The 23,098-nt window shown below is 42.5% G+C and overlaps 1 protein-coding gene across 8 annotated transcripts in view; it reads right to left on the bottom strand.

Annotated features, from left to right (window-relative positions):
- FRY (FRY microtubule binding protein) overlaps positions 1-23,098 on the bottom strand; it is a 444,805-nt gene that overhangs the window by 102,105 nt on the left and 319,602 nt on the right. For all 8 annotated transcript variants that reach the window (XM_073662506.1, XM_073662507.1, XM_073662508.1 and 5 more), the window contains 11 exons: positions 22,933-23,041; positions 20,254-20,340; positions 19,453-19,624; positions 17,966-18,098; positions 16,881-16,988; positions 14,599-14,854; positions 11,577-11,759; positions 10,880-10,966; positions 8,213-8,472; positions 1,320-1,509; positions 137-261 (listed from right to left, as the gene is read on the bottom strand). In XM_073662506.1, coding sequence (XP_073518607.1) covers positions 137-261; positions 1,320-1,509; positions 8,213-8,472; positions 10,880-10,966; positions 11,577-11,759; positions 14,599-14,854; positions 16,881-16,988; positions 17,966-18,098; positions 19,453-19,624; positions 20,254-20,340; positions 22,933-23,041 — 1,710 coding nt within the window. The remainder of the gene's footprint in view (positions 1-136; positions 262-1,319; positions 1,510-8,212; positions 8,473-10,879; positions 10,967-11,576; positions 11,760-14,598; positions 14,855-16,880; positions 16,989-17,965; positions 18,099-19,452; positions 19,625-20,253; positions 20,341-22,932; positions 23,042-23,098) is intronic.

Below are 23,098 nucleotides of genomic sequence, written 5' to 3'. Positions count from 1 at the left end.
ATGGCAGTACGAAGCCTTGTAGACCCCATGATTTTGAGTTTTCTTATAAGGCCTACAGTAAACCCATAGAACATAGCATATGATCAAGATGTAGTAGACAAATATATTTTGTGTAGAGTTCACACATCTGTCATACCTGAAGATCAACGCATTTGTCCTCCCAAAGCCCAGCACAAGGGACTCTGTAATTTCTATACTCTCCAGTCTCATCAGAGGAACTAGTTGTTTGAGAAGAACACCAACGGAAGGGGTTCCAATGATCTAGAAAATAAGAAAAGCTCCAGTAATTTCATGTATGTATTTAGTTATTGGTTGACCATCACAGGTAGACATCTTTCCTGATCTAAACGTGGCCATGCATATTAGATTAGATTTTGGCAGAAGCAGATGACTATCTATTGTGCATGGTGGTGTCCCAACGTTCCCCACTGTCAGATGTCAGGGAAAATCCTTTTGTACCTATAGAAGGGCAAATATATGTTCCAAGTACAGACCGATGTCTAGACAGTCTGAGTCTACAGACCCGAACTCAGGGATATAGGAGGCTGTTAATTACAGGACAGGTGACCTACAACTGGTCTGGACACAATGGTCCATATTGGGTCCATGTTTCAAGGACATTTGAATTCAGCCTTGAAATCTCCCTTTTCAGAACATACGCATGCTCGGACAAGCCACATGAGAGTATGTATGTATGTCCCAGTTTAATAGTAAAAGGGGTTGTCCACTACTCGGACAACCCCTTATCAAACACTATGTTTGCCTCCGGTAATATAACAACATTTACTCGTATAATCATCTCCAGTTCTGCTGCAGGTGTGTCGGCAGTCGCTGACCCAGGGCTTGCGTGACATAATGTGCTAGCTTAACCCTGCCTTCGGATGTATCAGACATCAATAGGAAAGAAGCGGCCAGACGCAGCTCTGACACTTCTTATTAATGTTTGATTCGTTCAAAGGAGGGGAGAGTGAATCCAGCACTGGTTAGGAGCAGGGCTTGCGTGACAATGTCACGTGAGCCTCGGGAGGCCGAATATCAACACCGCTGAAAAAGTGCCGGTATCAGAGATGAGTATGAGTGTTGTTATTTTACCGTAAACATACTGATTAAGAAGGGGTTGTCGAAGTAGTGGACAACCCCTTTAATAACAAGCCTGTCATTGGATCATTCAACAGAGCTGACTATGACAAGTCGCCACCAAGATGCTACTTTCCCGCTTCTAATAAATTAAATATTATACAAGGGAACCCAATTTGAAGCTCCAATTTTTAATGGGCAATTAAACTGCATGTTTTTTTGCATGTCAAGATCCGTCCTACCTTGTTATCGTAGCTGATGGAGCCATCGGGTGTAGTTGCCATGATCTCGGGAGTAGAAGCACGCAAGTGGCCAGGACTCATAATACTTGGTCTCGCCACTCCAAAACAAAGAATAAGATAGTTTCTCCATAGCGTAACATAATTGTCCCCGCTGCCGGCTGTACTGGTTTTCTTTGCATTAATTGGGCTACTATAATAGGACAAGGCAGATTATAAAAACATGTAGGATGCTCAATTGCTTTACATTTCACACACATACTGTTTTTTTTTTTGTTTCTGCGCCTCTCTGTTCACATGATATGTCTCCCTGACTTTTTACACCCTGTATGCAAATCTAGTCTTGTTAGTCAAGGGGGCTTGATCCTGACGAAGACACGCACAGAAAAGTCATGCCCCCTTCGCTAACAAGACCAACTTTACAAACAGGTTGCAAAAACAGAATCGAGAGGTACAAAAAAAATGCCAAATTCAGGAAAGAAGCCTCAGTGAAATTACATACGAGTGGGAAGTGATTTTAGAGAACCAAATTCACTGATGAATGTAAGTTACTCTTTAACAATCAGGCTGCTGCTATTAAGGACCTCTAAAAATAAATGCTGCAATCTGATGGGGAACAAAGGAGCAGTTGCCCAACCAATAAGTTTCGGCATCTTTCCCCGACTGTCTAAAACAGAAGGTCATTTTTATGTCAGAGCAAATCCAAGAGGAATTTCTAAAATCAATTTCTAGAGGAGGAGATGCAGAGATTTGTCCAAATTCTCCAAATAACTGAAAGTGAAAGACTTGGCCTACGACCAGGCAGCCAGACATTTGTCATACAGCAGCTTATCTCTAGGGGGTAACGTTTCTACAAGTGGAAACCGTGAGCTGACATAGGACGTCAATGCTTCCCGAGGGAGAAAAAAAAGGTATATAAGTTAGAGTAGCTCTGTTCAATCGGTGGCACTAGAGACCGTGTTCTTTCTTCTTGAGAAGAGACAATTTGTATCCACTATAATTACTAAGAAAAATAAAAACAGGCCGAAATGTTCATCCACAGAATCCACCGGAGGAAATAATGAGATCACCATAGTCAAGAACATCTGCACATCTAGTTCCCAATACCCACTAGAGTACCTGGCCAAGGTATTATATACTCTAATGGGTCTGAATGACCTTGCACAGAACTGCGGGATATCCCTACAGTATAAATGTAACATATGTATTTTTTTTAATCTAAGTCCATCTAGTTCAATCTCTTCTGACCATTATTTATAACCCACAACAGCCATTTGTTATGAGAAAAAAATCCAGCACCTTTTTTAAATATCTGCCATTACTATTACGGTTGGACATTCCACCGTCTGACTGCTCTAACTGTAAAGAACCCTTTCCTATTTACCTGTTTCCTCCACACGTAATTAATTTCCCTTCGTCCTTGGAAGGAATATGTCATGTGCCAGTTCTTTGCATTGACCACACATGTATTTATTTATGCAAATAAGAATGCCTTCGAAAAAACTCTAGCTTTCCAATATCCTTTTTAAAATCTGGAGCCCAAAATTGTATCAGGGTGCGGCCTTATAAGTGTTTTAGAGAGGGGTAATAATACATTGGGATCGAAGGTTGTCAACTCACTTTTTATACACCCTAAAATTTAGTTTGCTTTTGCAGCTGCTGCCTGACATTGAGCACTGCTGCTTAGCTTACTGGTAATCAGAATACTAAAGTCCTTCTCTTGTTCTGTACTCCTAAGTATATTTCCATTTTGTGTAATAACCATCATTTTCACTTTGCCAATTCCTAGCAAAAGGGTTATCCTCACCTTCAAAATGACGGACAGCGTTTTCTCATTGCTGATGCGGCATACCCTGCACTGTATAAAAGGTAATTTCTCTGAAGACCACACTAAACTCCACAGTACGCCTCTACACTGCAGTAACAATTATTACATTTCACAGCGTGTCAGCAATTTTAATGGAAATCTCCAGAACAAATCAGTACATGAACGGAGCTACAAATAAAGACAAATCTGCCTAATGAGACCCAACAAAAGACATTATCTTTGTAATAATACAATGAAATTATTTAAATGTTCTGGTATTCTTCTATTCTGGAAACGATGAAACAAAATTTTTATAATTAGCTTTTCGTCAAGAATATCTAGCGGTATTACACCTTTGTTGTTTTTGTGCTCCATACTAAGCGGCCCAAATATCGCGAAAGAACCCAACTTTTCTCCTGCCTACACATCATGTCTACCACAATAGAATTAAAGGGGTTGTCCAATAAACAACATATATAACCTGTGCCAAGGGTAGATGGTAAATGTACGATCACTGGCTTCCCACCTATCCATAGGACAGATGATAACTTCTAAAATCGGTGGAGATCCGACCGGTAGAACCCCCATGATTGCCTGAAGGGGGATACTTTTAACCCCATCATTCCGTGTGGGAATACTGGAGAAAGCAGAGTACAGCGCCCGGCAGTCCCATAGAAAATGGAGCAAAGAATAAAAATTCCTTGTTCTGGCCATCGGTGGGGTCCCAGCAGTTGGACCTTGACCTATCACGTATTCCCTTATCACGTATTCTGTGGATAGGTCATAATAGGGTTTTCCTGTAGGAAGAAGTTCTTTAACACAAGGCTAAAAATTTACATTGAGTTGAGAGCAGAGAATAGATGAGGATACTTTGCAGGACTCATACCTTAACCTTCACCAACATTTATGCCAAATTTGTACAATACATTTTTTGCCTTACTAGATTTAAATGCAAGCTTTTGAGGACCTTTCGCCAAATATTTCTAGTGGCTGCAGAGCGGTATAGAACTTTTTTTTAATTTCACCTCTCTGTTGCAAAAATACAGTGGGTACGGAAAGTATTCAGACCCCTTTAAATTTTTCACTTTTTGTTTCATTGCAGCCATTTGGTAAATTCTAAAAAGTTCATTTTTTTCTCATTAAAAGTACACTCTGCTCCCCTTCTTGACTGAAAAAAACAAATGTAGAAAATTTTGCAGATTTATTAAAAAAGAAAAACTGAAATATCACATGGTCATAAGTATTCAGACCCTTTGCTCAGACACTCATATTTAAGTCACATGTTGTCCATTTCCTTGTGATCCTCCTTGAGATGGCTCTACTCCTTTATTGGAGTCCAGCTGTGTTTAATTAAACTGATAGGACTTGATTTGGAAAGGCACACACCTGTCTATATAAGACTTCACAGCTCACAGTGCATGTCAGCCCAAATGAGAATCATGAACTCAAAGGAACTGCCCAAGGAGCTCAGAGACAGAATTGTGGCAAGGCACAGATCTGGCCAAGGTTACAAAAGAATTTCTGCATTACTCAAGATTCCTAAGAGCACAGTGGTCTCCATAATCCTTAAATGGAAGAAGTTTGGGAGCACCAGAAGTCTTCCTAGACCTGGCCGTCCAGCCAAACTGAGCAATCGTGGGAGAAGAGCCTTGGTGAGAGAGGTAAAGAAGAACCCCAAGATCACTGTGGCTGATCTTCAGAGATGCAGTAAGGAGATGGGAGAAAGTTCCACAAAGTCAACTATCACTGCAGCCCTTCACCAGTCGGGAATGAATGGCAGAGTGGCCCAACGGAAGCCTCTCCTCAGTGCAAGACATATGAAAGCCGGCATAGAGTTTGCTCAAAAACACATGAAGGACTCCCAGACTATGAGAAATAAGATTCTCTGGTCTGATGAGACGAACATAGAACTTTTTGGTGATAATTCTAAGCAATATGTGTGGAGAAAACCAGGCACTGCTCATCATCTGCCAAATACAATCCCAACAGTGAAACATGGTGGTGGCAGCATCATGCTATGGGGGTGTTTTTCAGCTGCAGGGACAGATGACTGGTTGCAATTGAAAGAAACATGAATGCGGCCAAGTACAGAGATATTGTGGATGAAAACCTCTTCCAGAGTGCTCTGGACCTAAGACTTGGCCGAAGGTTCACCTTCCAACAAGACAATGACCCTAAGCACACAGCTAAAATAACAAAGGAGTGGCTTCAGAACAACTCTGTGACCATTCTTGACTGGCCCAGCAAGAACCCAGACCTAAACCCAATTGAGCATCTCTGGAGAGACATGAAAATGGCTGCCCACCAACGTTCACCATCCAACCTGACAGAACTGGAGAGGATCTGCAAGGAAGAATGGCAGAGGACCCCAAATCCAGGTGTGAAAAAACTTTTTGCATCATTCCCAAGAAGACTCATGGCTGTACTATCTCAAAAGGGTGCTTCTACTCAATACTGAGCAAAGGGTCTGAATACTTATGACCATGTGATATTTCAGTTTTTCTTTTTTAATAAATTTGCAAAAATGTCTACATTTCTGTTTTTTTCAGTCAAGATGGGGTGCAGAGTGTACTTTAATGAGTAAAAAATGAACTTTTTAGAATTTACCAAATGGCTGCAATGAAACAGAGTGAAAAATTTAAAGGGGTCTGAATACTTTCCGTACCCACTGTATAAGCCATTAAAGTTTGGCATCTAATGAGTTAATTTTAGTTAACTCCAAGTGGGTGTTTTACTTGGGGAGTGTACTTCTACTCCCAGTGTGACTTCCTATCAACGGGGGGGTGCACTTCTCCTTGTATGAGTTGCTGTCATATACTTTTCCCTTTATGAGTTGCTATCACTGGGGGCATGTACTTCTTCTCCCTGTACGAGTTGCTATCACTGGAGGCATGTACTACTTCTGCCTGTATGAGCTGCCATCACTGGAGGCATGTACTACTTCTCCCTGTATGAGTTGCTATCACTGGGGACGTGTACTACTTCTCCCTGTATGAGTTGCTACCACTGGGTGCGTGTACTACTTCTCCCTGTATGAGTTGCTATCACTGGGGGCGTGTACTACTTCTCCCTGTATGAGTTGCTATCACTGGGGGCGTGTACTACTTCTCCCTGTATGAGTTGCTATCACTGGGGGTGTGTACTACTTCTCCCTGTATGAGCTGCTATCACTTGGGGCGTGTACTACTTCTCCCTGTATGAGTTGCCATCACTGGGGGTGTGTACTTCTTCTCCCTGTATGAGTTGCTATCACTGGGGGCGTGTACTACTTCTCCCTGTATGAGTTGCTGTCACTGGGGGCGTGTACTACTTCTCCCTGTATGAGTTGCTGTCACTGGGGGCGTGTACTACTTCTCCCTGTATGAGTTGCTGTCACTGGGGGCATGTATTTATTCTCTCTGTATGAGTTGCTATCACTGGGGGCGTGTACTACTTCTCCCTGTATGAGTTGCTATCACTGGGGACGTGTACTACTTCTCCCTGTATGAGTTGCTGTCACTGGGGGCGTGTACTTCTTCTCCCTGTATGAGTTGCTGTCACTGGGGGTGTGTACTTCTTCTCCCTGTATGAGTTGCTATCACTGGGGGCGTGTACTACTTCTCCCTGTATGAGTTGCTGTCACTGGGGGCGTGTACTACTTCTCCCTGTATGAGTTGCTGTCACTGGGGGCATGTACTTATTCTCTCTGCATGAGTTGCTATCACTGGGGGGCGTGTACTTCTTCTCCCTGTATGAGTTGCTATCACTGGGGACGTGTACTACTTCTCCCTGTATGAGTTGCTGTCACTGGGGGCATGTACTTCTTCTCCCTGTATGAGTTGCTGTCACTGGGGGCGTGTACTTCTTCTCCCTGTATGAGTTGCTATCACTGGGGACGTGTACTACTTCTCCCTGTATGAGTTGCTATCACTGGGGTCGTGTACTTCTTCTCCCTGTATGAGTTGCTGTCACTGGGGACGTGAACTACTTCTCCCTGTATGAGTTGCTATCACTGGGGTCGTGTACTTCTTCTCCCTGTATGAGTTGCTGTCACTGGGGGCGTGTACTTCTTCGCCCTGTATGAGTTGCTGTCACTGGGGGCATGTACTTCTTCTCCCTGTATGAGTTGCTGTCACTGGGGGCGTGTACTTCTACTCCCTGTATGAGTTGCTGTCACTGGGGGCGTGTACTACTTCTCCCTGTATGAGTTGCTGTCACTCGGGGCGTGTACTTCTTCTCCCTGTATGAGTTGCTGTCACTGGGGGCATGCACTTCTACTCCCTGTATGAGTTGCTATCACTGGGAGCGTGTACTTCTTCTCCCTGCATGAGCTGCTATCTGAAAACAGCCACTTGGACTTGACTTAAAAAATAACTAATTAGGTGCCAAATACTTTGGCACACCAGAGAAGTTAATAAAAAAAAAAAAGTAAATCAAGTAAATTTACAAAAATAAATAAAAGAAATTGGCAAAAGGTCCTTTTTTATCTGTAACCTACTCACTGTAAAAAAACACAATATATCATGCAACTACAATTCTACTTACTACAAAGAGTACAACGCTCAATAACCTTCTCTTATTGCCATATTAAAGAAGCACTCCCAAAGTTTTTATCCTGTTAGTATATAAAAATCATCATACTATAGAGCACTGTGTACTTACAATTGCTCATTTTGCCTTTCTACCCAGCTAATTCTTCTCTTTTCTTTGCTCTATGCAGAAACAGGAAGTCTCCTTTCCCTTCATCTTCAACTCCTGACCCAGCTGCCCCCCTCCTCTACCCTACCAGGAACTTTTGCAGTGACTGGTGACTCACGCAGGGAAAATGGACTTCTTGTTTCTACATAGACCTTAAAAGGATTCAACTAGTCTGTTAATCACGTGATGTCATAGACCTAATGGAAAAGAGAAGAATTAACTGGGTAGAAAGGGAAAATTATCAACTGTAAGTACACAGTGCTGTATAATATCATGACTGCAATATATGGAGGATAACAAATTGCTTAGATTTTTTGTTACTACATCCTTTACCCACAATCTAGATATTATCTTATATTTGGTAAAACATCAGTTTAATAAAATACGTACAATACAAATGTATCCTACTTACTTGGGGTCCACCAATGGCATTAGCAGCTGCAGTCTTGTGAAAGCATAGGGCCACGCATAGCTGAGCGCGGTAGGGCAATGTTTTGGTAAGTGTTCTTGCTTAAGAAATGTGAAAAGGCAGAGAACCCAGGGATCCTTTACAGATTGTGCAAATATCCACACATGAGAAGGGCTTTTTACATCGTAATGGCTATTGACAAGGACAGCGTTCCAATCCACCAACCACTGTAGATCCACATTATGGGTAAATGGCAGAGCAGCCTGAGAAAGCAAATATTTTATACTTTAAAATATCTAATTTTTTTGTTAAAACATTAGACAACGGATTTAATTAATTACAATACACACACACTACTTGTATTGTTATTTTAGCTCAGACTGTCACAACCCTAAGGAATGGTTCACGGTATTAAACTTATAGGGTTGTTCGAATCTTCTTGAACAGGAACGCATTGCTCCCCTGCCTAAGGGCATACGGCTTGCTGGGGAACGGTATGTTCCTACTTGATTGACAGTTCAGATCAGCGGCTTTATCACTCCACTGACTAGAACAGTGTGCTCCCCATTGCTGCAGCAGTATCAGAAGAGCGCAGTGGCACCGAAGATGGCTGGAATTGAGAGCTAACAGTGTGCTCCATGGGAGTGGTGAATATTCATGGACTTTAATAGCAGGCACACTGACAGCCGAGCGCAGCAGGAGAAGTGCTGCAGCTAAAGTGTGCGTGCTATTAGTGAGAATGAATGGTCACTGCTCCCCACAAACGCAGTCCCGGCGTGGGGAGCAGTGACTATTCCGGTACAGAGCTGGACATAGCGCTGGATTAGAGAGGAAGTGAGTAGAATTGTTTATTTTTTTATGTGCAGTGTGACGGGGATCAGGGGGGGCCAAGCATACCAGGATGAGGGGGCCATACATACAGGGATGAAGGAGGCCATGCATACAAGGATGAGGGGAGCCATGCATACAAGGATGAGGGGAGCCATGCATACAAGGATGAGGGGAGCCATGCATACAAGGATGAGGGGAGCCATGCATACAGGGATGAGGCATGAGGGGTGGGGCATACATACAGGGATGAGGCATGAGGGGGGGCATACATACAGGGATGAGGCATGATGGGGGGCATACATACAGGGATGAGGCATGAGGGGGGGGCCATACATACAGGGATGAAGAGTGACATACATACCAGGAAGAGGAATTAAGGTGCCATACATACCAGGATGGGTGTGAGGGGGGCCATACATAACAGGATGAAGGGTGCCATGCATAACAGGATGAAGAGTGCCATACATAACAGGATGAAGGGTGCCATACATAACAGGATGAAGGGTGGCATACATACCAGGAAGAGGGATGAGAGGGCCATGCATACCAGGATGGGGGATTGGGGTGCCATGCATACCAGGATGGTGGATTGAGGTGCCATGCATATCAGGATGGGGATGAGGGCAATGTATAACAGGAAGGAGGGGGGCCATATATACCAGGATGGGGGATATTAACAGAATTGGGGGACATTACTCCTATAACAGTGTCAGCAGCAGACCCCTTCCCCTTTAACAGGGCATCATGACCACATTTTTTGCTTACATTTTTTTTTTCTATTTTCCTCCTCTAAAACCAAACCTGGGTGCGTCTTATGGTCCGGTGCGTCTTATAGTCCGAAAAATAAGGTAAGTATCTGATAAGTAGGGTGTTCTACTTATGGAAGTTTCACTTCTCTGGAGAATGGGAGTCCTCGGTCACACCGAGTGAAGACCTCTCCATTGTAATGTATGACAGCTACATAAACAGTCAAGTGTTTGCAGAGAGTCCAAGTCATGCACAAACATCGCTCGCTCTATATAGTACTACACATGGAGGGGCCCCAAATATTGCGGTGCAATAGATGGCTGAGGGCCACACACAATAGCATTGTGGCCCTGGGGCAGCAGGTTTTGCACCTTTGTTTTAGAGGTTCACTTTATTATATAAAGAGGTGATAATGGAACCAGGTCAAACATTATAATTTATGGTACGTTACTTCCCAGCACCAACTTCAGCAATGAGTGCTGGACCCAAAGGAGGGGAGGAGGGCATTATAACAAAAACTATTACATCATGTCATGCTTTTGTGACCATAAGCACACATTTTAAAAAATTATAAATTGGCACTAAGATAGATATCTACATATTTATATATACACACACACACACACACATATATACACATATATATAAATATGGGATAGATAGATATGGGATCGATAGTTAATCTGATCACCAATTTAATGCTTATCTATGGTATATGGCTCCATGTTACTGGTATATTTTATGTCTAGAATGGGGCACAGCCATGTGTTATCAGGGAAGACTTTCCTAAAGTAATTTTTCTTTTTTTAAAGAAAAAAACTTTCCTAATTAGGATCCTAAAACCAGATCCAAGCAGGTCAGAAAATATTCCCTTCGATAACCCACTTTAATGGCTATGGGACTATCACCCCGTTGCATTGTACATAGTATTCATTTTGAGCCTATACTTTTTTATATTATAAGCCCTAAGATACAAAAACTGCACATATGGCCATAGACACCAAGAACATAATTTTTACTAATATTTTGTTTAAAAAAAACAAACTAGATGACACAGATATGGCTCAGAAAGTAGGAAAAAAAATCACTTACAGAATCGGACACGGCAACATGTAGAAAGCTTTCAAGTATGGAAGGACTAAGCTGATCCAGCACATCGATCATCGGCTTGTCATCTTCCTGTAGTCAACCAGTAAAATAAAGTAATGAGGATGGTGATGTCCTTTAAGGCACACTTTTGTAATTTATATTTTCATTACTTACATGTCTGAATTTTGGGTTAAAATTAATTTTTAGAATTGGGTTTCATAATTACTTTTGCATAGTTTGGCTTTTATAGGCTGTTTTTTTCCATGCACATTGCTGACTGCAGAATGAGTTAACTAATTATCCATCAGTAAGCTCATCCTGACAGAGCTTGTATCTGTTATCTTGGTTTTTCCTGACCCCTCTTTGCTTATTTATGATCACATTAAAAGTTCAGCTTTCCTGTGTGAAAGGTCATAAATCAGCTGAGAGGAGCTCAGTAACAAACAGATAAAAGACTTAGAAATGTCCTTGTCATAACCAGCTCACTGACCGATTCTTGGTTAACTCATTCTGTAGCCAGCAATGTACAGGAAAACAAAAAGTACAGAAGTCAAAACAGTGCTAATATATTAAATAAAACCCAAATTCAAAATGTATTTTTAGCCAAAAATACATGCATTTAATAAAAAAAAAACAAAACACTGTCCATATTCTTCACAATTTACAGATTATTGGTATTAACATACGGAGCAGTTCATACCTCAGCTTGTCCCAGGGCAGTAAATAATGCTCGGACCTCTTTCAGTATTAAAACTGCCATTTTCCGAGTAGCCAGCTGAAAACTGCAAAGTAACAATAGTGCAAAACCTTCCACCGCGTGCAGTACATTGGAATAAGGTCCCCGTTCAGACTGTATCCTGTGACTGGAGCCATTGGGAATTAGCTGGGTGTAAAAAATATACAATAAAAAAAAAAAAAAATGGGAAAAACCTTTTAGATGTTTGCGCGGCAGCATTATTTATTTACACGGCTTCTCTTTTCTGATTCAAATCCAAGTTTATATAATATCTCTACGTTCATTCCTTTATTTAATTTTTCGCTTGCCACTCTTGGATTAAATTATTTAGACTGCATGTTTTTGTTTTTTTTTCATAACACGCCGTCTCTGACCTTGGAGAAAACTTTTCATTTCTTAAATATTATAATATAAACAGTATGCATTATTAAACAGATCTCAGACCTAATGAGGCTGGTGTACTTACATTGAAAAAATCCATGTTAGAATCTCAGTATAATCCTTTTTGAAAGTTTAAATTTAATTTCTGCCCATCTAACCTGATTGAAAGCTCCTCAGAGTCTCTCCTCCCTGCTGCTGCCCAAATCTCACACAGCTCAGTGCAAACTGCATGATACAAAGCAAATGGACAACACATCGCCAGAAAAATACGCTTGCCTGAATTCAGCCTAAGGCATAATTGTTCATAATTTTCCTACAGTGTTCCTTTAAAACGGCAGAACAATCTTCTGCTCACATATTGAAACGGGCCTATCAGAATATTGCTGCAGTTTTTTAAAGCGCCCGGTATAAAATGAGATTTGGATTCTGCATATAATGGGCACCAAATTTGAGATATTCTTTATATAAGATGATCATTGTGTTAAAATGTGTTCCTTATGATCAGCACTTAGGGATTTTAACAGCGCATATTTCTAAATTGGAGCAATGTGTTCTCTTATTTTTAAAGGAATTTTCAATTTCTGCTGTCACTCCCTATGACTGCAGATTGCCGTATCATGACAGTGTGCAATGCGCACAGTGTCACGATTCCCCTGTATTCCACACGCACATGGGCAGTCACATGACCGCAAGTTTTCCATTTGCGTAGTTGTGGTCAAGTGCCGACTAGATTCTCATCTGCTTCTCTCAATGTTGTATAGTGGTTTTAGAAACAATTTACTGATTTCTTAAAATTTCCTTTTGTTTACAGCTCGATGCTTTGGAGCTGGCTGGGATTAGGATTAATAGCGTCCTGGCCAGCTTCAAAACAGTGCTTAGAAGCTCAATAGAAAAGAACTTGTAAGCACAGTGCATGTTCCGCATTCTGGCAGCAGTGGTCGGTCTCCAAGAGAACCAGATGTAAACAAAGAAAAGTGTAAATATCTTAAGAACATTTGAAAATTTTAATAAGCAGTAAATTTCTTGCATTGATGAGCACTATCTGACAATACCCATTTATGAAGATGGGAATAAGCCTTTTAAAGCCATAGAATAATAAAAGGACAAAATGGAGCCTCAGCAGAGTTATTGGAATAGTAACCCATGACTCAGCGTTGTAGTGCAAACAAGGGGTTAATTAGCTTCCAAGTAGGTGGGGAACGATTAGTATGGTCAAAAGTTTAAGGGGCGGTAATATGGGGGTGGTTGCAAGAAAGAGCAGGCACATATAAAGGGAGGGAAGGCTTGGCAGGCCCTCAATCAGTACAGGAGTACCACAGAGAAAGGTTCCGCCCGTCCTGTTCTTTTTGGTTTCTCTTGGTAAAAAGGGGCATAGGTAGGATTATTTGGGTGTCATTTTGGCTTGGTGGTGTGAAGGGGTTCTTGGAGTTGGTGGAAAATTGTGGTGGGGGGTTGTGCATCAAGTTGATGGCACCTTCCAATTGTGTCTGGAATTTGGTAACGGCCTGGTGGAGTTTGGTGACTCTTCAGGGTGGGGTCCCTGGGAAGTCTGTGTAATGGAGAAGGTTTTTTGGCGACAGAGGTGCCCTCGAGCTAGTGGTCGCGGCTGGAGTTAATGAAGATTACAATATTCGGGTACAGACAGGCCTTTGGAGCTCCAAGAACCTCCTTCTACCAAAAGTTCTTATTTATTGTTATGTTTGTTGTAATAAAGGCCAACCTGGCCAATTTAATCCAACCAATGGGTCGGTCTTAATTTGAAAAGTGGGTAGTGGTGGGTAACTGGGTGTCAATAAGGGAAGTAGTTGATAGAAGGTGGTGGAAGGACAGCCTCTACAATACTGGAACACTATAGATAGAGGCGTTCAGTAAAAGGTACAATAATAGGACACCAAGTCTGAAACGTGCAAATGAGACTAAAATAAGGTAATTACCCTTGTCAGGGACAAGGATAGGCATAACACAATTAAAAAAAGACACAGTGGGTCAAATGACTCAAAATTACAGATGGATTCTGATCCATCAGATAAAAGACTGACGAGAGTCATAGTAAGGAGCCCAAAGATTGACATGAGAGGTATAGTAAGGAGCTCTATAATGAGCCCATCAGTCTTCAGAAAAAAAAAATTAAAAAATGGGTAGTAAAGAGAATGTGGTATCAGAAATAACATTGTTTCAATCAGGTGTTAATGTCATGTCACAATTTTATAAAAATCAGAACTCTTGCCATTTTCACACTGGCTACTAAACCCAATACTAGACTCAGACTTCTTGTTCTGTTCAGCAGCCACATGGGCTCAGGTAGCAGTAGTCTGGTTCCGACTCATTGACCTCTAGCTGGGACATAGCAACCTTTCCCTACTATTTCTCTGAAACAGAAGTTTGTTCTCGGTTAGTGTCTTGTTTTTCTAAGTTCTTAGTGTTCCTTTACGTCATTAGCACCAGGTGGATTCTTCCTCTATACGGTGGTAACACAGCGCTGTCAGTTTAAGATTATACAGGTTATAGCACACTTTAACTAGATTCTAAAGACCAAAAAAAGATAAAAGACGGTCTACTGGGAGACATGAAAGGAAGATATGAGAATATAAACACCCCCCCCTACCTCTGATGTCCTCATTTTCGACTGCTCATAGGATTTCCCGGGGGTATGTATTACTAGCTTCCACTGGGTGAGCAACTGTAAAAGCATCTTGAGAGATGTGTCAAGAAGCGTCTGGTGGGTATCATTCACTTCACGTAACAGAAAATTAATGAATCCAAATAACACATCTTCCCTCCAATCCACAAAGTCAACGAGAAGACCCTGGAGAGAGTTCTGTGCAATGTGCCGCAATTCATCATCCATGTGAATAGACAGTCTGCAAGGACATGTGAAACAAACGAAAACAAAATACATCTATCACTGCCGAGAAATATTGTCACTGACCAAAAGGAAATGCTATATCATCACAAATCAGATAGAAGAAAGCTTGATTATTCAGAATTTGAGAACATGTCAAACAAACTAATTTATTCCTCCCAAAATACAAAAGTAAAAACTGTAATAAAATTGGGACCAATCAGATGCCTGTTAGGATTAGTGGAGAGCCTCGGGGGCAGGGCAAGAGACAACGTAGTGATGTTTTAATAATCTGTCCAGTACAGAAATGTATAATATGTCGTCCAGGGGTTACATCCGGCCCCCAATCATCTGGGCGTGGATATGCTTGTCTGTGTCTGCAGGGAGTGACCATCTAATCTTCACCAGACTTAAGCCCCCGTCTCACATAGCGATATCGCTAGCGAGATCGCTGCTGTGTCACGGTTTTGGTGACTCACCAGCGACCTCACCAGCGATGTCGCTATGTGTGACACTTTGCAGCGATCAGGCCCCTGCTGTGAGGTCGCTGATCGCTGCAAAGTGTCCTGGACCATTTTTTGGTCGTTGGCCTCCATCTGGTCAGCACACATCGCTGTGTGTGACCAGCGGGACCAGCGATCAGGCTGGTAACCATGATAAACATCGGGTTACTAGGGGCACGCGCGCACTTAGTAACCCGCTGTTTACCATGGATACCACTCTGCTACGGTGCGCGGGAGGTTACCGTTCACCTTAGCAGAGTCGTATCCATGATAAACATCGGGTTACTAAGTGCGCGTATGCCCCTAGTAACCCGATGTTTACCATAGTTACCAGCCTGCTCCTGCTTCAGCAGCAGGCTGGTAACGGGGAGCAGGACATCGTGGACGATATCGCTGCTTCCCTCATCGCTGGTGAGGCTGCCCGTTTGACAGCTCACCAGCGATGTATTAGTGATGCAGCAACGATCTCTGACAGGTCGTATCGTTGTCGGGATCGCTGCTGCATCGCTTAGTGTGACGGGGCCTTAAGGGGCTCAATAAAGTGTATAGGAGGCCACAGAAGCACATGTTCTCTTCTTCTCTGAACTGCTAATGGAGGAGAAGGGGAACTCTATTCTCTTAATAGGTTGAGGTCCTGGTAGTGGTTCTTGACCCTATCGTACCTTTGTGCCATATATTTCCAATATACCATGAATGCTTCAGATACTTTTTAAAGGAAGTCAGTAGGATCACCCATTCTAAGCCATCTATATGGGAACGCAGGTCATAGAAAGTTGAATAAAATGATATTTTGATATCTGCAATCTGATATCTTATTCCAGAGAAATCCACGTTTTCTTAATATGTAAATGAGCTGTTAAGATCTATGGGCGGGACATAGATCTCCCTAAGAATCTGCCTCCAGAGCTTATTTTAAATGAAGTTTAAGATGGGGTTACTAGTGTGAGACATGTAGATCAGGAGAGCAGACTGTCATTACATGTCTCACACTGGTAACACTCCCTTTCATTTACCATAAGCTCTGTAGGCAGATTCTTGGTGAGATCTATGTCCGGCCTATAGCTCTTAACAGCTCATTTACATATTAAGAAAAACGTGGATTTCTCTGTAATACGAGATCCGCTTGCAAGGTATCATTTAAGACTTAAAAGACCTAGAACAAATGGCAAATAACACCACACTTTTCTTTCAAAAGAAATATGTGGCCATTAGCACCTTTCCCGGTGATATCAGCTGACAGTGGTGGCTCTGTAGGTTAGAAATGGGCTAGTCTTGGTGATAAAAATTCTTTAAAGCACAAATAACCAGAAACCAATAATAGAACATACAGTAACTCTTGGAAGAGTCGAAGGCAAAAAAAAAAAAAAGAACACCATAACAACAACTAAATGAATGGGTATAAACATAGAAATCAAGTCTGAAGACCCAAACAGAAGGCCATGATGCTCTTGAGAAACACCACTCATCTTCTCATCAAGGGTCCAATTCTTGACGTATCATAAATTATCAATGCATTTGTATCATCAATAAGAAGCCCCATACCTGGAAAGTAAGTCTATTAACTCCAGTTTGGACATCCCATCGGGAAGTAAGCGAGGAATAGCTGCCACGCATGTTCTGAAAAGGTCAATCTTTGGCTTTCGCTCTCCTCTGAAATGTAAAAAAAAACTGAGATCAGAGCAGTCTGCACTCGCTCTATATAAACAAGTGATTACTGCAATTCCAGAAGTCTGCTGGCTGACAATGAAAGACTTGGGCACGCTACATTAATAAAGACACTCCGCTCGGTTTACTTTATCACACATTTTCTCATGACTTCTTACATCAAAGAATCATTGGCTAGATACAAAAAGCAGCCCAAGATGCAAAATAGGTTTTTACTAGATTTCTTCCAATGCAAGATGTACCCCGCAGCCCACCGGCTCAGCTTAGAGATAAGAAACGACTAATTCAGTAACATTTATTTGAAAATGTCTTCGAGAGGAAAGAAATTTTATTGCACTGGAAATCTTTATTAGTACAAGATATTTCCACTGCTGTCTCTCTCTTCATGCGAAGCTTCAATTCTAAATTGCTGCAGAAAAAGATACTCAATGTTCTGGTGAAGCCGGTGATTCATTCAGAGGCATTTATAAATGACTGCCATATTTAGAAGGCATGACGCAAATATAACCTTCAACACAAATGGATGGAGCTTATCAATTCAATGCAGGAAGGTTAAGGGCATAACACAATATCAGATGATGGACCATATCTGACCTGGCATTAAAAATAATTAAAATATGAAGTATTCAAGTCGTCCCCCCCCCCAAGACGACTCATATGCAATGTTAGGATATACCGTATGAACTTCATACCATCAAGAAGTGTGAATGGTCATGGTCAACCCGAGGCCTGTTTCACACGCCCGCCATTCGTGGTCTGGGTACAGGCCATGATGTTTGGAACAACCGCATAACTTCAGATCCAAACGCAACAACCCCATAAGAATACATGTTGTTGAGTTTAGAAATTGAGTCCCGTGGTTGTTTTGGACATGGCAGTTCTGACTCGGACTTCAAATGTGAGATGTGTGAAACCAGCCTTAGTCTAATCTGCCTTGCCACTACCTATAATAAACAACCTACGTGATCATGTCTTCAGGTTCCTTGTTCAACATCTGTACATTCGTCATCATCATGCACCTCCCTACTTCTTTGTCAAGATGCCGGAGAATGTTGTCCACTGCTTTCCGTACTTGAGCGTAATACAGAGCCATGCCTAGAGAAAAGAATACAGTAAAAATGACAGACACACTGGATATATGTTTACTGGTTTCTTTATGTGCACTGCAGTGGAGTACTGTCAATAGCGGCAGACCAGGCGGTCGCTATGGGACCCGTGAGTCAGGGGTCCGGTGCCAGCGCCACCCAGCATCACACTTTCAACTGCATCCACGTTCTAGATGCAGATACAGTTGAGAGCAATGATGGAACACTGGGTTGTCAGCTCCCACCTCCATCATTCTCCGTGTGCGTCTGACGTCTCAGTGCAGCGGGCACGATGACATCACTACATTATACAACTATACTGTGTGGAGGGCTGTGGGAGGGCATTATACTGTTTCGAGGGCTAATGGGGGCCATTAGACTGTGGAGGGCTGTAGGGGGTGGCATTATACTGTTTGGAGGGCTAGTGGGGGCCATTATACTGTTTGGAGGGCTAGTGGGAGCCATTAAACTATTTGGAGGGCTATGTGGGGGCCAATATACTGTTTGGAGAGCTGTGTGTGGGGGGCATTATATGTTTGGAGGGCTAGTGGGGGAAATTATACTGTATGTGGGCCATTATACAGTGTGGAGGGTTGTGGGAGCCGCTATACTGTATGGAGGGCCACTATTGTGTATGGAGGACCACCATACCGTATGGAGGGCTGTGTGTTGCCATCATATTGCGTGGAGGGCAATGTCTGGGCAATCATACTGTGTGTGGGGAACATCATACTGTGTTGGGGTGTGGGGGTATCACATTTTGCAGGGGGGGTACTGTAGGGTCATCATACTGTGCATGTGGATGGTACTGTGGAGTAATTCACTCTTATGTTTGGGGGCCACAAGAGGGCCATGAAGGGGGCATCGTAATGCATGGAAACACTAAGGGGCTCCAATGAGGGCAAAATTACTTTGTGAGGGCTGCAAAGTTGTGAGATATGCTCTTCTGTGACCCTGCTGAATATTATTTTTTTTTTTTTGAGGGGGCGGGGCCCAATTAGGACATTTTCCATCAGCAATCTTATGGAAAAATCACTGTGACAAAATGCACACTAACAAATATAGCATATACATACACAGATATCAGAACACCATGTTGCTCATGATGATCACAATAATTGTTTTTGCTTTTCATTTGGAGGAGGGCATTGCAAAAAAAAAAATCAAAAAAAAAAAATCACATAATTGTAACTGCAGGGCAAGATGGATTAAGGCCAGGAGGGCGGAAATAATGACAACTGCTCACCTGAGTAGACCTGTACTGTGAGAGTCTCGCCTCCATTAGGATTCATAGTCTATAGCTATTTTAGGCGGCTGACTTGCCTTTAGCAGGAACTTTAAATCGACAATTAGATGTTACTCACCAATCATTTTTGCTTCCTCCTCTGTGAGTGTTTTACTCAGGTAGGTTTTCTTCACACGCAAGGTGTTACCCGAAGGATGAATAGCTCCGGTCACTGGCATGGGTGGCTCCCCATCCTTCTGCTGTAGGCTATCCGCTATTACCAAGAAAGCCCTTAAGCCGATATTCATTCTCTGTGTTGACGGGAAGAAAACGTAAAGCATGGGCATAAGTTTTAAGTAGTGAGTCACTCCATAAATCGGAACATACTTTATAGGATGCCCAAAACAACAGATCTATGATGGGGCTTCCGACAGAGGACTTAGGAGGACACCCTAAAACAATACATTGTGTCCTGATCAAAGAGCGATGGTGAATGTCAAGGAAAGATTTCTTCAACATTGGTTATAAGCCATCTAGCTTTTTTTTGCAACTATGTTTTTATGAAGATTTGACAATGTCACCGCATTCTGATGTATTGTCCCTTTTGTACATCCCCTTCCATATGTCCTATATAGAAGAAGTTGGGGCTGGAGGAGCATTCTCCATAACCCAGAGACCCAACTGATATTGCTTATCACGTATTTATGAGCGCCAACATTTTCCCCAGGATAATTGTTTGTACAGTAATTACCCCAAAACTGATCACAGACTGTTAGAATAGTCCCACCTATCGGCGATCATCTGATCAAGTTCTAAAAAAAAAGGGGATGTCCTTACAATAATATTTTCTAGCACCTCTTTTTAAAATGATGACATGCTATTTTTTTTATTTTTTATTTTTTTAGACTATTGTAAAAAATTAAGAAAAAAAACAACATACCTCTGGGTTGAGGCTGAAAGCTTTGGCTGCTTTTCCAACACATAAAAGATCAAAAATAATTTCTTTCATTGCAAAATCTAGACGTTCCTAAAACAAAAAATTAAGATATAGAGATTTGTAAATCAGTTGGTGAAAACACACAGATTGTCACATAGTATTTATTATCATGCAGCCGCTATGAGGACCGTGAATCGGGGAGGCGGGGGGGGGGGGGGGCACAGTTCCAGTGCCAGCATTGGGCCCCCACGCCCACATCGTACTTTCTACTGTTTCGGCGTCCTGGATGCCGCGATACAGTTGCAAGCAATGATGGGAGAGTGAGCCATCCGATGATGCCCCCTCTCCCATCCTTCCCCCTCGGATTCAGAGCTCTGTGATGCCTCAGCGCAGAGGGAGCAATGACTTCACTACAGTGCACCCTCTATGCTGAGCAGTGAAGAGGATCAGAAGACTGGAGACTGCAGAGACCGGAGCAGCTGGGGAATGGGGAGAGGTGAGTATTTGTTTATGTATGGTGGACTATATGGGGCCCATTATACTGTATGGAGGACTATGTGGTGCCCATTATACTGTATGGAGGACTATGTGGTGCCCATAATGCTGTATAGAGGACTATGTGGTGCCCGTAATACTGTATAAAGGACTATATGGTGCCCGTAACACTGTATAGAGGACTATGTGGTGCCCATAACACTGTATAGAGGACTATGTGGTGCCCATAACACTGTATGGAGGGCTATGTGGGGCCCATTATACTGTATGGAGGGCTATGTGGCGCCCATTATACTGTATGGAGGGCTATGTGAGGCCCATTATACTGTATGGAGGGCTATGTGGGGCCCATAATACTGTATGGAAGACTATGTTGGGCCCATAATACTGTATGGAGGACTTTAAAAAAACAAAGACAGAAACACAAAACACAAATACCCTGAAATAATTAAATAAACCGCAAGTGCATGAAAATAATAAAGGGTACTTAGTTAACATAATTTTGATCAAAATAATGCGCAAGCCAGACAGCCTCATCACGGCGACCCCCATGGGACAGTCCTAACTCTAATATTAAAAACCTTACCGTTTGTCAAGTGACATCATACATGTAAGATAAGGCAGAGAGACTGAACCACTGATGGTCTTTGCTTTTTTCTGTCTAGTGGCCATGTGTGAACAAGCTCTTACATATATTGCGCACACACCAATTTACATTCCAGTTCAGATCTTCAGTTTTTTTTTGTATGGAGGACTATGTGGGACCATTATTCTGTATGGAGGACTATGTGGGACCATTATTCTGTATGGAGGACTATGTGGGACCATTATTCTGTATGGAGGACTATGTGGGACCCTGTGTACTGTATGGAGGACTATGTGGGGCCCTGTGTACTGTATGGAGGACTATGTGGGACCATTATTCTGTATGGAGGACTATGTGGGACCATTATTCTGTATGGAGGACTATGTGGGACCATTATTCTGTATGGAGGACTATGTGGGACCATTATTCTGTATGGAGGACTATGTGGGACCATTATTCTGTATGGAGGACTATGTGGGACCATTATTCTGTATGGAGGACTATGTGGGACCATTATTCTGTATGGAGGACTATGTGGGGCCCTGTGTACTGTATGGAGGACTATGTGGGGCAATTATTCTGTATGGAGGATTATGTGGGGCCCATTATTCTGTATGGAGGACTATGTGGGGCCATTATTCTGTATGGAGGATTATGTGGGGCCCATTATTTTGTATGGAGGACTAAGTGGGGCCCATTATTCTGTATGAGGGACTATGTGGGGCCCATTATTCTGTATGGAGGACTATGTGGGGCCCATTATTCTGTATGGAGGACTATGTGGGGCCCATTTTGCTGTATGGAGGACTATGTGGGGCCCATTTTGCTGTATAGAGGACTATGTGGGGCCCATTATTCTGTATGGAGGACTATGTGGGGCCCATTATTCTGTATGGACGACTATGTGGGGCCCATTATTCTGTATGGACGACTATGTGGGGCCCATTATTCTGTATGGACGACTATGTGGGGCCCATTATACTGTATGGACGACTATGTGGGGCCCATTATTCTGTATGGAGGACTATGTGAGGCCCATTATTCTGTATGGAGGACTATGTGAGGCCCATTATTCTGTATGGAGGACTATGTGAGGCCCATTATTCTGTATGGAGGACTATGTGGGGCCATTATTTTGTATGGAGGACTATGAGCTATGAGGGGCCATTATTCTGTATGGAGGACTATGTGGGGCCCATTATTCTGTATGGAGGACTATGTGGGGCCCATTATTCTGTATGGAAGACTATGTGGGGCCCATTATTCTGTATGGAGGACTATGTGAGGCCCATTATTCTGTATGGAGGACTATGTGGGGCCATTATTTTGTATGGAGGACTATGAGCTACGAGGGGCCATTATTCTGTATGGAGGAATATGAGGAAAATGACTTTGTAAGGGCTGCAAAGTTGTGAGATATGCTCTTCTGTGACACAGCTGAATATTAAGTTTTTATTATTTTTATTTTTATTTTTTTGGGGGGGGGGGCAATAGAACTTCTGCTGTGGGGCCCCATGATTTCAATGTACGCTTCTGAGAGGAGGGGACGGTAAGGAGAGTGTCACATTATAAAAAATACAGTTTTTAAATACATCACATACCTGTGCGATAAACTGTATGATCTTGACAAAGATGTTAAGGGGCATGTCTCGGGGCACCACCCCTCGAGAACCCTTAGGGAAAAGCGTCCCAATGATGGTTGTTAGACGGCTGTTATAAATAAAATATCATCATTAGGATTACAACACAAAGCAATTAGTAAAAAGG

This window comes from Phyllobates terribilis, unplaced genomic scaffold (assembly GCF_046119375.1).
Source record: "Phyllobates terribilis strain yellow unplaced genomic scaffold, ASM4611937v1 Scaffold_2__4_contigs__length_985480577, whole genome shotgun sequence".
NCBI lineage: Eukaryota > Metazoa > Chordata > Amphibia > Anura > Dendrobatidae > Phyllobates > Phyllobates terribilis.
Note: the sequence above shows the minus strand (reverse complement) of the source record. Positions and strands in the feature narration are given on the sequence as shown.